Below are 14,900 nucleotides of genomic sequence, written 5' to 3' on the forward strand. Positions count from 1 at the left end.
TTTTTTTTTTTTTCTTTTTTTTCTCCTTCTATTATAGTTACTTTTCAGTCCGTTGTTACATTTTATCTGTTTTTGCTTACTTTCACCCAGCTGGTACAACCTACTCACAATTTCTCATGTAAGTTGTGCCACCTTGCACTGTGACTTACTTACATCCAGCTTTCTCTTTTTTACATTGCCCTTGGATTTGGCCGAGTATCACCAAGCTGTAGCATTACGTTATGCCATGAGCAGTTGTCATTCTCTGGCCAAATCCAGTGCTAAAGGAAGTGTCAGACCCAGCAAGGAACATACATCATATATCACCAGGTTAGATCTGATGTCTTCTCTCAGCTGGCAAGGGTAGTTTTCTCCAAGGTCCTTTTATACTGTAGTAGTACAACATTACAATTGCTATTATGGGAAACCTCAACAGGATTCTGAACAACCAGGAGCGGAGTGCACTGGGGCCATGTTCAGCCCATACTGGAATTGCTGCTCTGTGAGTGGCAGGACTAATTTCACTGACAGGTTGCCCCCTAGAATGTTTTACAACAGAACTGTTTCATCATCGCTTGGGCATATGAGTATATAAGCTTATAAGGGTAAGGCACACTCTTGTTATGACCTCCAAATGTCCCTTCCAGCCTGAACCATGCTGTGGTTCTCAAGGAGCTGGAGGAAGGGGATGAAGGAAGAGGTTTTCCTTCTGAAGCTAGAGCCACCAGTTTGCTTTAAAAAAGTTCTGTATCAAGATTCCAGGGATGCAAACACTTCTTTCATCTTGGGAGAGATGTCTTTGTCTGCCTTGTTAGCTTCATCCTTGCTACTAGGAAAATACTCGTAATAGCAGGTATTCATCAGAGCAGCCATTCTGCTCTACGGTTCCCCAGATCCTCAGGAACAGGATGAAGGGGAGGCTTGACTCATGACACATCCTGAAATGTGACTGTGAACTCTAAAAAAGGGGCACAGTTTAGCTTGGTTTCTCATTTCCAGTTGCTTTCCTGAGATACTTCCTGAACTGTGCTGTTTGCGTCTTGCTGTCTGGATGGGATAACACTTCCATACCTTCCCTGATACAGTGACACACTCTGTGACACTGAGATTAATCCTTAACACTGATCTGTAAGTCTAAAAATTATGTACAATCATTTAATCTGAGAACACAGGATATTTCTCCTTGCATTGTAATGAGGCGTTGCATTCCAAGGGATATAGCAGAATATAACAATAAGGTTTTTATGTAAACACTTGATGATTAAATATTGTCAGTGGGAATAAGCAACAAAACCTTTCATTACATGCAAATCCAGATTCTTGTAAATACCACTACGGGAAAAACAGCAAGAGGTTTAACATCATGGAGCAACAGCAGCAGCTGCTTATGAATTAACATTGTGAATAGTTGGTTATCATCAGACTGATATTCAGCCCTCTTCAGCATGAAGGCGTGTGCCAGCCCTCTACACTATTCCAAAAAGCAGCCAGTCCCATACATTTTCAGATGCCACAGCACATCCTAAGGGAAAGTCAGAGAGGGAAGGAAGTTCTGTTTTTCTATCATGGCCTGTTAATACCTTTTAGGACTCAAGACAGTAAAATCTCACACAATTTCTGTTTCCCCATATGATGGGGGAAGCAAGGTAATAGTCACTCAGAATGGGACAGTACATGGCTAGAAGAATCCTCTCCAGATTCAATAGGAAATTATCTGGTAATTTATGGGAAACCTATACAGAGATCCTTATTTATTATTATTATTATTATTATTATTATTATTATTATTATATTTATCAGCTATTGGTATTGAATATTGAATAAACAACTTGAATAAAAAGCAGTCTTTAAGAATGGTCTTGGTTCCTAAAAGGTATTGTCAAATCTTTGGTCCAAGAGAGAATTTATGTCTTTTCTTTTGGTCTCAGACAAGAGTCTTCTGCCCCTTTGTGAATCTGCCATAAATAATATATATTATATATATATTTCCCTGCTAAAGACTTTGAAAAAAAAATGCAATCCTTTTAATGTCCATATGTATTTGAAATGGTTTAATGAACTCTAGTTTTTGCTTAGAGACCTTGTCAGAAATTACCTTTGAGTGGTAAGGAATGAGATGAGATTCTTGTATGTGCCCAAGGAAGTTTGTAGTAGTGTGGGGTGTATGTATAAACTACTTAAAAGAGGAGGGTAAGGAATGAATGAGAGATTCAACAGAATATGGATTAAAAAACAAAACAAAACAAAACAAAATTCCATCAGTGATAGGTAAAATGTGTCTTTTCTACTTAAAAAAAAAATATTCCAGGCTTTGTAAACTGAAGTTCACATCCCATACTCATTCTCTCAGCGATTTCCTTAAACAACATAAAGAATTAAAAAAGTATTTTTTTTACTTCACATTTTACAATCTTGTCATGGAATTTGGCAGTTCAGGTTCTTCTTATTTACATATCCCTTGTAATTATTTATCTGCCCTGCAATTTTAGCATCTGGCCAAATGGACTCTAGGTCCAAAAGGTCATCTGGCCTATAACTGAAGAAGCAACTCAGCGCTAAAGGTTTTTCCTGTATGAGATGAAAGCCCTTGGAAAAGCCAGGTTGGGTCATCCCAGCTGTGTTTAAAAAATGGGGAGTCTGTAGATTTGCCCAGAGGATTCCTCCTGAAATCCAAACAGTGTCTTCATTTACATTCTCAAACTCCAGACGTGCGTTGAAACCATGAGACAGATGCATGACAGTTCTTAACTGACTCAATACTAGCAGCAGATGGAGTACAAATGGCTACTTGACCATTCTAGGCACCAAAATATCACTTCAGCATGTAGGACTGTTTTTATGTGCTCACCTTACAAATAGTCTTGTGTTGTGCAACAAACCTAAGTATATTTTTAAAAGCAGAAGGAAACTTAAAGAAGTATGGTTGCCTCATATTGCAATAAACAATATTTTTTTTGCTATTTCCTCATTCTTTTGGTCTCAGTGACTAGGGCTGTCTGTACTTCACACTACTTTGTCTTTTATCTGTCCTGCACTATATAATCTTAGTTATTGCAATGAGGAAAATGAATGTATCTGTTAACAGCTCACTGTTAAGGGAGCCATTATTTTCATATTTAAGCATACTCTATTGCCAGATTGATTACTGTTTTGTACTAATGTGAGGGATTTCAGCATTCGAATCCTGGCTCTCTTCCAAAACAATTAACTTGCTAAGCACCTCTTTTCAGGTGGGGAAGTGGCTGTTACTCTGTTTTCCTCAGCTGAAATAAAGATTATCAAGCTGTATAATCAATGTTCACCCACAGAACTGCAGAGTGGTGGAGGCAGGCAGGGACCTCTGGAGTCCGCCTGCTCCAGTCCTGTTCAGACAGGGCTGCCCAGGACCACATCCAGGTGGCTGCTGAAGCTCTCCAAGGAGGGGACTCCACAACCTCTCTGGGCAATGTCTGTCCCCCACACAGCACAGAAGAGCTTCCTGATCAGGTTCAGATGGCACCTCCTGTGTTTCATTTTGTGCCCATTGCCTCTTGTCCTGACACTGGGTACCGCTAAGACCCTGGCTCCGTCTTTTTACAGCCTCCTTTCAGATATTTATGCTGCTGATCCATCACTGCTGATGAATTTCTTCCTACTGTTTCAAAGCTAGCGAAGAACTGATTACCAGCAGCAGGGATTGAGAAAACAAATCTTACTTCCCTACTGCAATCACATACAGCAGCCTAAATGCTTACAAAATTTGTGAAATTGATGAAATCACAAATATTATGAAATACCAAACCAAGGTCCCTCATATTGCTAATCATTCAGCCTTTTTTCAGTGTTCTAGGCTATGTTTTGAAGACCTGAAACAATAGCCACAGACTGGGGTAGCATGGCAGGCATTCCTCTATCACATCTTTCCAACCCCATGTGCTGCCTGCCCCCTCCCTCAGCTGGGGGCTGTGCAGTCTGGGTGCCTTACAGGCTTTGGAGGATGGGGCTCCATTCTCTCCTCCTCACCCAGAAGGCCTTGGCCCCTAAGTCAGACCTAGTGTTAGTTCAGATTGTCACCCTGGGGCAGCAGCTGCGGCCTTCATCTAGATGTTGCCCTGCCTTGGACAGGGGAGGAGGCTTGGGCAGAAGGCACCATCGTGCCCGGCTGGCTTCTGTGTACCTTACATATGTGGCAGTGGCTGGGAGGGTGCACGGATGTGCTACTGTCATCTGTGTGAGACACTACAAAGTGCGAGACAATAAAACAGTGTGGTGGTTCCTAGAGGGGCTTTCAGGGGAGCCAGGAATTGAGTATGAGAAGTTTTGTGAGATAGCTTTCCTCTAGACAGCTTTAAACCACATGAATGGGGAGAGCATGCAGCCCCAAGAACAGGCTAAATCTAAACCAAAGCAAAACCATCAAGCCACAGATAATGTGGATGGAGGGAGCCTCAGCGCCAACTGATTTTATCTGTTGCTTGATTCTTACTGACTTTAATTGCCTGCAATATAGATGTAGCCTCACTAGAGTGAAAGACTATTGTATCTGAAGCATACAGGCACATACCCACAGTACATTAGCATGTAGTCAAATGGCCATAAATCTTTTGGTGTTCATGTTTGAAAGCTGAGAACTCCAATGTTTGTCCACTTCATATGCCAGTGCTGATCTTCAAACTGTGTGAAATTCTAGCAATTAAAGGGACGTCCTATGTACATACTGAATTGATTCTTAAGTGTTCTGCAGACACTCACAAAGCGACTACTGTGATGGATGTCATGGCTTGCAGTCTATTAAAGGCTGATGTCTCTGTAATTTTTCATGTTCCGTTTCCTATTTTGTTTAATATAGTTCATTATATGCTTGCTCAATGTGCTTCTTTTGTGTTGATGTATGTCTGTTTGTAAATGATATTGAAAGGAACCTGCTTGGTAGGGACCCAATTAAACTCCAGCTGACACTAACTAAAGCACATTTGTTTGGAAAAGCTTAGCCATCATACTTTAGCTGATTAGCAGGAGCCTTCAACATAACACAATTGAAGATATAACGTGTAATTTTTTGTTGATGCACAGCGATATCTTATGAGCACCATTGGTAAGATTTGCTATTCTATCCCTGTAATTATGATTTAATTCTGTAAACAAAATGATTTGCTCTTTACATCTTCTGTGCAGTATATCAATACAATCCAAACCACTAATCACTCACATTGACTTGATAGAAATTTCAGGAGTCCGGATCTGTAAATCAGGTTTAACACACGAAGTCTATAGTTTGTTTAGAGAAAAACAAAAGCTGCAGCAAAGTGTCTAGCACTCATAAACAGGCCAGCATGCTGCATATTAACACCACCACAGATTTGCATTCTGGATGATAATGCATTAAATACATTCCTGAAGAACAACATTTCTAGTATGCTTTGATGATGCCTTTTCACAGTAGATGCTCCCAAGCTATGAGACATGAAAGAAAATGTCTTGCAACATCTATAATGAAGCTTTATGTTTGCTTTATTTCGAGAGCAAACAGGACTCCATTAAAATAAAGTATATTCCTGTATTCCTTATCATGAGTCCGAATAGAAGCTTGCAAACTCAGTGTTTAACTTCATTTAGATTCTACCATCTTTGGCATGGTGGTCTGTTTTAAATAACATTTCAAATATGTCAGGACAAAAAGTGAATCAAAGTTACCTTCGCATTCAAGAATCGATTTTTTCAGGATCAGAAGAGTTTTAGATTTGAATTAAGGCAAAGAGTCTATATTAAAGAAACCCAGCACTATGCAACATGCACAAACTGTGTATCTACCGTAACAAATGATTATTAGAGTGCTCACTTGAAGAAACACATTTTATAAGGTACACAAGTTCTTAATGCCTAGTTTGAATCTCTGGTGGAAAAGGATGACTTGAAATGCTCCCACAGGCTTTCACAACACTGAATGTTTAGGGATCATAGAATCATAGAATCATAGAATATTCCAAGTTGGAAGGGACCCATAAGGATCATCAAGTCCAACTCCTTGCACCGCACAGGTCTACCCAAAAGTTTAGACCATGTGACTTAGTGCACAGTCCAAACGTTTCTTAAATTCATACAGGCATGGTGCAGTGACTATGGGAATTTATTTCCAGTTCTAACTGCATTTCAGGTCCTTTAGTCTTAGTGTTCTCTTTATAGATGCTATAGGAAGAGACGTTCACTGATCTATGCAGTCAATCCACTGGAGCTGCAGTTATTGATTCATTAAACTCATTAAACTATGCTCCCGAGTACTGACACTGTAAAACCTCGCTCTTTGGAGATTAACTGTCAGCAGCAAACCAAAGCACAGCTGGGAGCAGTGAAAACTATTTGAATGAATACATCAATACTGCCTGCTGTGATTGGGATTTAGAACTGGAAGATAAACCAATAACATGAATTGAACTCTTACGAAGCCACCTTCAGTATCTAAGTGATAAACACAAATTTAAGACATGTCTAAAGACGCATGCTTTTAGCCTGATAGAATATGTCTTCAAAATGCCAGCCCAAACACCTGCTTGCAGGATAAATATGGCAAGACAAGGACTAAACTGTCTAACTCACAAAAGAAAAAGCATGAAAGAAAACTTGCAAAAAAATGGCAAATAGTCAAGATGCATTAAAAATGGCATAAGATCAGGAGGTGTGCCGTATTTTATACTTTTACACAGGCTTTCTTCTTGCTCAGATTTATTTGCCAATAGTTTCAACTTAGATTTTAAATTCTTTGTGGAAGGGACCTGTCTTCTGCATATGTAACCATCTATGATGGTTATGGATCCTTTATGACAATGAATAATAAATATGATAATGAATAATAAATATGAATAATGAATACAAAATTTGATCAGAGAGCCTGTAAGCAAAGATTTTTCTCTTTGATCTACTGCTATAATTTATTTAATTTATAATTTATTATTATTATCAGAAAATCTCCTTCCTAAAATATCTTTAATTTCCAAAATAAAGCCTGCTCTTTTACATAACAAATGAAATTCAAGGAAGAAGACTATAGCCCTGGTGTATTGGTTTAGATGAAAATGAGAAACCACTTTTAGTAGCAAGTTAGAATGATTTTAATAAAATCAAATTAGTTCTGATTAACTGAAAAGGAGCAGAGGAAAGGCAGAGAATCTTTCACAAGATATGATTTTGGCTCCCAATCCTGAGGCAATGCTGTCAACACTAGCCTATAGAGCGTCTTCAACCACAAACTCAAACTGATAACAAAGATTTGTTACATTTGATGCAAAGTATTTTCAAGAATAAACTGGAAATCCTGATCCCAGTGTAATCTTTGACAGAAGTCACACTGCTTCATAAAAGGGCGGTATTTTGTCCCCCCCACCCCCCTTTTTTTAAATTCTGAAGGGGCTGGCAAAATATTAACAAAGTTGCCATGTGTTAAATGTCATATGCTGTTTTATACTGACTTTAATGCAGCCGCTCGTCCAAGTTCTGCTCTGAACACGGAAATCTGGTCCAGTTTATCCAGAAGAAGTTGTTCCTTAGCTTGTTTTTCATGAATTATCTGGTCTCTCTTCTCTTCCTCTGCTGCCTTCTGTGCTTCCCTGAGTAGAGCGAGGCGTTCACGTAGTTCCACTATTGACATTTCACAAATTAAACCATGGCCACCAGTCTAGGAAATATGAAATATAGGTTTAAATAACACAATAAATGGCAAGGGGAGAGTAAATGACTAACACCAGAATATTTTGATTGTGTTCCAAATCATGCTGAACATGTTTTGACTTCGAAAAAGACAGGCATGGCTCTAACCTAACTGTAATTTACAAGCTGTTTTTGAGGTGTAGAGCTGATTTTTATATGTGCAAGAACACAAGGCTCACAAAACATTTCATGAGAAAGCACTGAAATATAGTGTAGATTAAACATAAACACATTTGCTGTCCAGAAGAAAAGTAGCTGACCTATCTTTTAGTTTTAGTTAGACTTTACAGGTTTTGAAATGTGTAAAAGTATGTATTTTCTAAGTTTGTAAAACTAGAACTGTCCTTACACTCAAAAATACACATTTTTTTTTTGTATCTATCTATTTCCAAGTTACAGATTTGATCTATGATGGCATCTACTATTTTTATCTGGAAAGACAAGGGATAAAAAACACTTTGTACACAGGAAATTCACAAAAATGCCCAAATTTAAAGTATTCAAAGACAAATGTTTAATGAAAGCTTTTTAAAATCCACTTCGCAAGGAGAATGTGTTGTGGTTTAACCCAGCAAGCAGCTCAGCACCACACAGTTGTTCTCTCACTTACCCCCAGTGGGATGGGGGAGAGAATTGGAAATAAGATAAAACTCATGGGCTGAGATAATTAGGCAGTTTAATAGGACAGAAAAGGAAGGGAAAACAGTAGAAATAATAATGATAGAAGAACATACAAAGCAAGTGATGTGCAGTGGAATTGCTCAGCACCCCACTGATTGATGCCTATCCTATCCCCAAACTGTGACCCCCGAACCCCGGCCAGAACCCCTGCAGTTTTATTGTTCAGCATGATGTCCTACAGTATGGGACATCCCCTTGGCCACTTTGGGTCAGCTGTGGTGGTTCTGTCCCCTCCCAGCTCCTGGTGCACCCCTAGCCCACTCTGGCAGGGCAGTGTGAAAAGCTGAAAAGGCCTTGACTTAGTGTAAGCACCATGCTGCAACACCTAAAACATCAGTGTGCTGTCAGCATTATTATCTTCCTAAATCCAAAACACAGCCTCATACCAGCTGCTAGGAAGAAAATGAACTCTATCCCAGCCAAAATCACGACAGAGTGATGAGCCTGATTCTGAGATATAATGAGAGACTTCTGCACCTTAGATTGCATCTGAAGACAGATCATTTCTAAACAGTTTTGTACATACTTCAAGTTTTCAGCCCTTGTTCTTACATAAACTCTCCCTTTCCCTCTGTCTACACATATATACACCTGCATATAGGGAAAAGTTGCACAAACCTGCATGAATATTGAGCCTCTCTGCAGCTTTCTTTGCAAAATTTCATCCCTTTCACACCAACTAACGTTCTTTTGTCTATCAACCTAGTTTTGGAACACATCTGTGGTGGTTCTACCGTGCTAGGCAGCTGAACACCACAACTGCTCTCAATGCAGGGAAAGTTAACATCCCAGCCAGACCCAGTACAACACCTTTGGTACATATCTGGTACCATGGCATGTTGTAATGGAATGCATAAGATTGGTGCAGGAAGTCAGGATGCTTACCAGATAGAGTTGTATAAAATTAAGAGTGATATAATCATTAAGATTTTAATCACAAAGGCTTTGGTCTACTTAGTTCCATAGAACTAGGGCCAGAAAATTAATAAATTAATAAATTAATAAAATAAGTTTGGACAGGCTGAACTAGGGGAGGGCAATACAAAAGAACAACCACTCCTCTAAATTGTGTTTATAAGACTGAAATTAAGTAGTAATGATAAATCTATGTAAGTAAAAATCAATGCAATCATTTTAAAGGAAATTATTCAGTTAAAGTGCCTTTGCGTTTTCTAACAATCCTTTTTAGCAGAAAAAAAGCCCTTGTACTGAATACTTAGTTGCTTGTTGACAGAACACCATTTTACCTTTCTGCTTTCGGGCTTTTCACAAAACAGAATGTGAAGGAAGAAAAGAACAGCAACAACAACAACAACAAAAAAAAACACAGGAAAAGAGAAGGATGCTCTGTCAAAGACAGATGCTGTGATTGTCTGTTTGGCTGCAAGAACTGACATGGTCCCAGTCCCTCTTCTCTGGCCTGGTATGTCATCTAAGCAGCCTAGTCAGGAACCCTTCCTTCACTGAGCGTTTTGTGGCTGTTCAGAGCAGCAGGTCTATGAATCAGGGTGAAAGACGAGACAGATGAAGAAAACAGTAATGGCAGTGGGAAGAAAAACACCAAGTAAGACAAAGAACCAGGCTTAATTACCTGCTGCTACAGCAGTAGTGCTTAAGTGGGCTCAGTATTGAGTTAGTCTGGAGAGCCTGATGATACAAGCTCAACAGTGAAGGAGAACGTGCCTTGGGCAGCCATCCCTGGGGACTCCTCCAACATTTCAAAGAGTCTCTCCTACCATTTTGGTCCCCACAGCTCCTCTTTCTAAAGCTTCAAAAGTTGAGCAAGTAGGAAGAGAACATCACCTCACTGTTTTTTCACCTAAAGCTTGACTCTTCAGTTTTGGTTCAGTGGTTTCTGCTTCCACACTCCTCATGTTTACTTAACATGACCTAAATAAGCATTGGTCACCAGTAGCATCAGAAGAAGACTGATAGAAGAGTTCAATATTAAACAGTTTTCTTTTTGCATCTTTTTCATAAACATGTACCACCATAGGTTACTGAAACAGTCAATGATCATTTATCTCCTTCTCAGATTTCAATTTAGGGTGAATTTGCAAATGGCAAATGCTATAATACCTTGCCTCTAATTTAAGCTAATCAATGACCACCAAGATGTATTCACAGAAAGTGAAAGGAAAATGTTTTACAACAAAGCATACATCCCAGTGGTTGTGTGTGAGCATGGCAAGCAGACGCTAAAAAGGCCCAGGAAAGAGAATTTCCTAGCAGCACAGAATGGTAGAGGTGAATACTTTGAGTGTGTGCATTTCAAAAATATTCAGTGAAGTGGTTCCTAAAATAAGAAAGGTTCTATACTTGTGCAGTAGATAATGCTGATACTTAGGCAACTGAAGCGCTATCAAGTTAAGAACTGGGTACTTTAAAAATTGTGAGAATGAGTGTGAATTTTATGGACATATACTTAATTTCATTGAGCCTGAAAAAGCCTTTTGTAGAAAGAGAAAAATAGGGCAAGCTATCACCAAGAGAATGCTAAACGACTCTTGAGAACCACTGCAATAGTGAGTATAAGGGAACTGTGAAATAAGCTGAGATATCACTCAGGTTGACTCTCTTACGCTTGCAATACGACCTGTATGGCCACCCCATTTCCAGCAACCTTACACTACAGTAACCTTACAAATAGCATAAGCTTGATTTCAAATGAGTTTTTCATGTATGACTTGAAACCTGTTATGTTTTTCTGCTGTCTTTTGATATGAGCTGGATGGGAAAATGCACTTAAAGCCATATCTGTACTTAGAATCAAACACGATTCCAGCGGAAGATCTATGTCAGGGGTTGACAGCCACTGTAAGTGGCAATGAAATGAACTAGGTTCACAAATAAAAAAGTACTGACATTCCAATCACCTTCACTTGCCTGAATGAGAACCTGCACCACTTTACCATTGTGATTGAAGAAGTAATGACATTTCCACATCCAACTACATTATACTGTTGTGTCTTTGCAGCCTACGTCTTATGACTTTGCAGCCTACATCTTGTGACTGAATCATCTGGGTAATAACTGTGCAGTGAGACCATGCGCTAAGGGCTCTATTTAGGGATGATAAAATGCGAAGCTCTATCTGGAGCAGTAAAAGACCTATAGATTGGAGAACCCTTCTGGTATTTCCATGCAGACAGCTTACATTATCTGTGGGGTAAAATAATTATTTGTACTCTTCACTTATTTCTCTCAATTTTCTCCCTTTTTTTTTTTTTTTTTTTGATCAGGTTTCAGTATTACTTCTCCATGAATGGCTGGCGTGAGTCTGGGTTTGAAAAAAGAGAATTGCATTCTTTGCTGGAAAGGTGGAGAAGCCAAAGAAAGTAAAGGAGGATTTGACATCTGGGGAGTTGGTTTTATTATTGTTCACTTATTTCACACTTAAGATTAAATGTGTTCTAAACTCTGATAAATGAGATGGGTGCTTTATCTGGAGCCTGCAAATACAGCAGGTAGCTTTAGAATCAGTGAATATCTCAGTTCTCTTCAGAGGAGCAGGAGATAAAACCAAAGCATCATATAGACTGTTGGAACAGCCCCATGGATGGAAGACCTGTTCCTTCTGTATGGTCTCTGCAGACTAGCTGTGGGTGGGTTTGAATTTGTTATCTTCATTTGAATACTACTTTAAAAAAAGGAAGAAAAAAAACAAAATGGTTATATTTAAAATTGGTGGGATCGTTTTATATTATTTTATGTTATTCTTTTTAATTTGGGTGTGAAAAATATAACAGTATCTTTTAGCTTCTCTGCTTCTGGTTTAGTGGTAGGATAACAGATTTCTAGATGCTGACTAAGTCTGGAAATTCTGCAAAAGTGCCCATTGCCAAGCCCAGTGTCAGGCATATTAGTTGTTGTGTATCAGTAGTAAGTCCAAGAAGTTTGGGACACATTTACTGTGGACTTAACCCCACACAGAAAAGGCATTTGCACAGTACGTATGTAACAGAACAGCAGGTTTTGGGTTCTCTAGACAATCTCTTGTGTATACCTGAATGTTGACAGTTTTGAAAGCACAGGAAATTAATTTTGCCAATTACCATGGCTATCACCACAACAATATGAAAAACAGTACATCAGTTCACACTTTGTTTTTGTGTCAGTCCTTACTGAGGACTGACAAATCTGTGACTTTTTGAAGGTGTAACAGGTGCACACTTTGTAATCACTACACACTTTGTAAACACTACACATTCAGGCTGAGATATATCGGTACACAATTCCTCTGAACATGTGAAGCACATACAGTATGCATTTATATAAAAACAGTAGTTCTTCCTTTTGGGCTTACCTCAGTTAAATCAACAAACTTGTGTTTAAGGCTTGGTAAAGATTCAATGGCTCGTATTTGTTGAATTAATTCACATCTTTTCCGAAGCTTCTCCTCCTCTTCTTCTAATGCTAGCCGAAGAAGTTCTCGATTTTCTTCACAAACTTCCTGAACTGAAAGAAAAGAACTAATCTCTGTTAGCTGATTGCATATTTTAACAAGTAGTCCATCTGGAGGAAAATTCATACGCATTTGTGATAACGATAATAATACGGATCTAAAGGTACTTGAGGGAACAATCTGTCATTGGTGGGAGGAATGATTAGAGAAACAAATGAGTACTTCCCACCTCCAGTATCTATCATTCTATTCAACACAGAAGCATATTGTATACATACATAAAATAGACACTTGAATTATTGCATCCTAATTTCTGCTCTAATTAATGTATACTGTTTCATTATTTAATAAAAGGATATGATACAGTATCAAACATTCATAGTTTTTCAGGCGATATATATCCTAGAAACCATTGAATTACAAAGGTTGGTAGGCTTTGCTAGACCATTTTAGACTGGCTAACACTCTCTGCCCCCTCAAATAGAAGTATGGAGTAAGATAAGCAGAGAGAAGTCTTCTACTCACTAAAATATGCACAGAGGTAGCCCATTTCTACACCAGATGTTAAGATGGTACTGTATTCAAATATGTACAGACATGCCAGTCAGAATGGCCTTCTGCCTGGACTTCATTCGGTGATGCATTAACTGAAGAATTTTCTGTAAGAATTATGGAGGATGAGTAACATCATTTCTCTTCATTCTAATGAGTGGTCTGTCTCGGAGGTGCTACATCCTTCTCCCTTGTGATACCTCCCTTCTGGGAGATGTCTTTTCTTTCCTCAGCTACAATCTTCTTTTCCAGACTGTCTTCTCTGGAGAAGACAATAATCTTGAGCTATGATTTTTTCAGAGTGGTTGCTAGGCAAATCCTCTCTTAATGGTATGAATCACAAGAAGCTGAGCTTCAAAACTTGATTTGACAAAATGTACAGTCATTTCACATATGCTGCTTTTAGATGGAAGGGAAACCAGTTGCAGAACATTAGTGCTGTATTTTTCCCTTTTAAACAAAGAGTAATTCCCATGAGCAGTAGCTTAGAATTTCTGATCTACCCATTACAAACTTGCTACTGGCATTCACATTCTTACATTTCTGGGAATGTATATGCTGGGTATTTGCCTCAGCTTCCCTTTCCTTTCAGTAGAAATTGTAAGTACCCCACTAAAATAATCTGGAGACATTTGGCATCATATATATATATATATATATTTCTGGCAATATGTAAATACCTATCTGCTGTTTGTATTTTTGAAGCTTTAGTTTTGCTTGCTTTGCATTCTTGTGACCTTCCACGACCTGCTCCACCAGCTCTCTCATTTCTTTCTGTTCCTGGAGACGTTTCTCTGCATACTGGTGCATCAGCTCTGCTTTCTAAATCCCAGACAAACAGGTTAATAAAATTACTGATAACTAGTGATCTGAGAGCCTCAAATCATTGAAACAGTGCAAAGACAAATGGATTCATAGGACTACATCATACACAAAAGTAGCAAAGGACTTTGGCTGGGGACAACATAGAGAGCCAGTTTTAATGCTTCCCTCTGTACCTTTTAGTTTCGCACCACAGCCCTCCATAACATTTGTACTGCTATTTCCCAGGATTTTCTCCCATATGTTTCTAAAAGTAGATAAAAAAAGCCATATTTGGATCTGGTTTTGAAATACCAAAAAGAGTGCCAGTTTAATACACAGACAGTATGCCTGCAGGATCTTCTATGAGCTGTACATCTGTAACATACAGAAGGTCCACTTTTAGTGACCACATTCCTTTCTTTGCCAGACAAAACAAAAAGGAAGCAGAAAACAATTTTCTAACATCCTTTTCTGTATTTTCTGTTTTAGATGGAAGACTAGAGTTTCAAAAGAAGGAGGGAGGTCACCATGACAGCTGTTGGTCATGGATAGGAAGTGCCCTGCTGGCATCTGTTGGAAAGTGAAGGGAGCTGCCAGGAATTGGTCAGGTTACAGTAAGTCTGATTTGCACATTCCCAGATATGGTTTGGGATATTTCTGTTAAAAATAAAACATACATGCCCTGAAATCAAGGTGAATATAATAGTTACAATCATTTTGGAATGGGTGTGACCAACCACACTATGCACAGTTGTACATGTTAGGGCTCACTTCAAGTTCTTGCTACAGAGTGTCTAGA

General features: G+C 38.8%; 1 protein-coding gene across 4 annotated transcripts in view; it reads right to left on the reverse strand.

Annotated features, from left to right (window-relative positions):
• The window catches only part of CFAP99 (cilia and flagella associated protein 99), a 57,615-nt gene that overhangs the window by 3,640 nt on the left and 39,075 nt on the right, over nt 1–14,900 (reverse strand). For all 4 annotated transcript variants that reach the window (XM_035325697.1, XM_035325700.1, XM_035325698.1 and 1 more), the window contains 3 exons: nt 13,978–14,119; nt 12,647–12,798; nt 7,422–7,627 (listed from right to left, as the gene is read on the reverse strand). In XM_035325697.1, coding sequence (XP_035181588.1) covers nt 7,422–7,627; nt 12,647–12,798; nt 13,978–14,119 — 500 coding nt within the window. The remainder of the gene's footprint in view (nt 1–7,421; nt 7,628–12,646; nt 12,799–13,977; nt 14,120–14,900) is intronic.

Source organism: Oxyura jamaicensis, chromosome 4, assembly GCF_011077185.1.
Source record: "Oxyura jamaicensis isolate SHBP4307 breed ruddy duck chromosome 4, BPBGC_Ojam_1.0, whole genome shotgun sequence".
Taxonomy (NCBI): Eukaryota; Metazoa; Chordata; class Aves; order Anseriformes; family Anatidae; genus Oxyura; species Oxyura jamaicensis.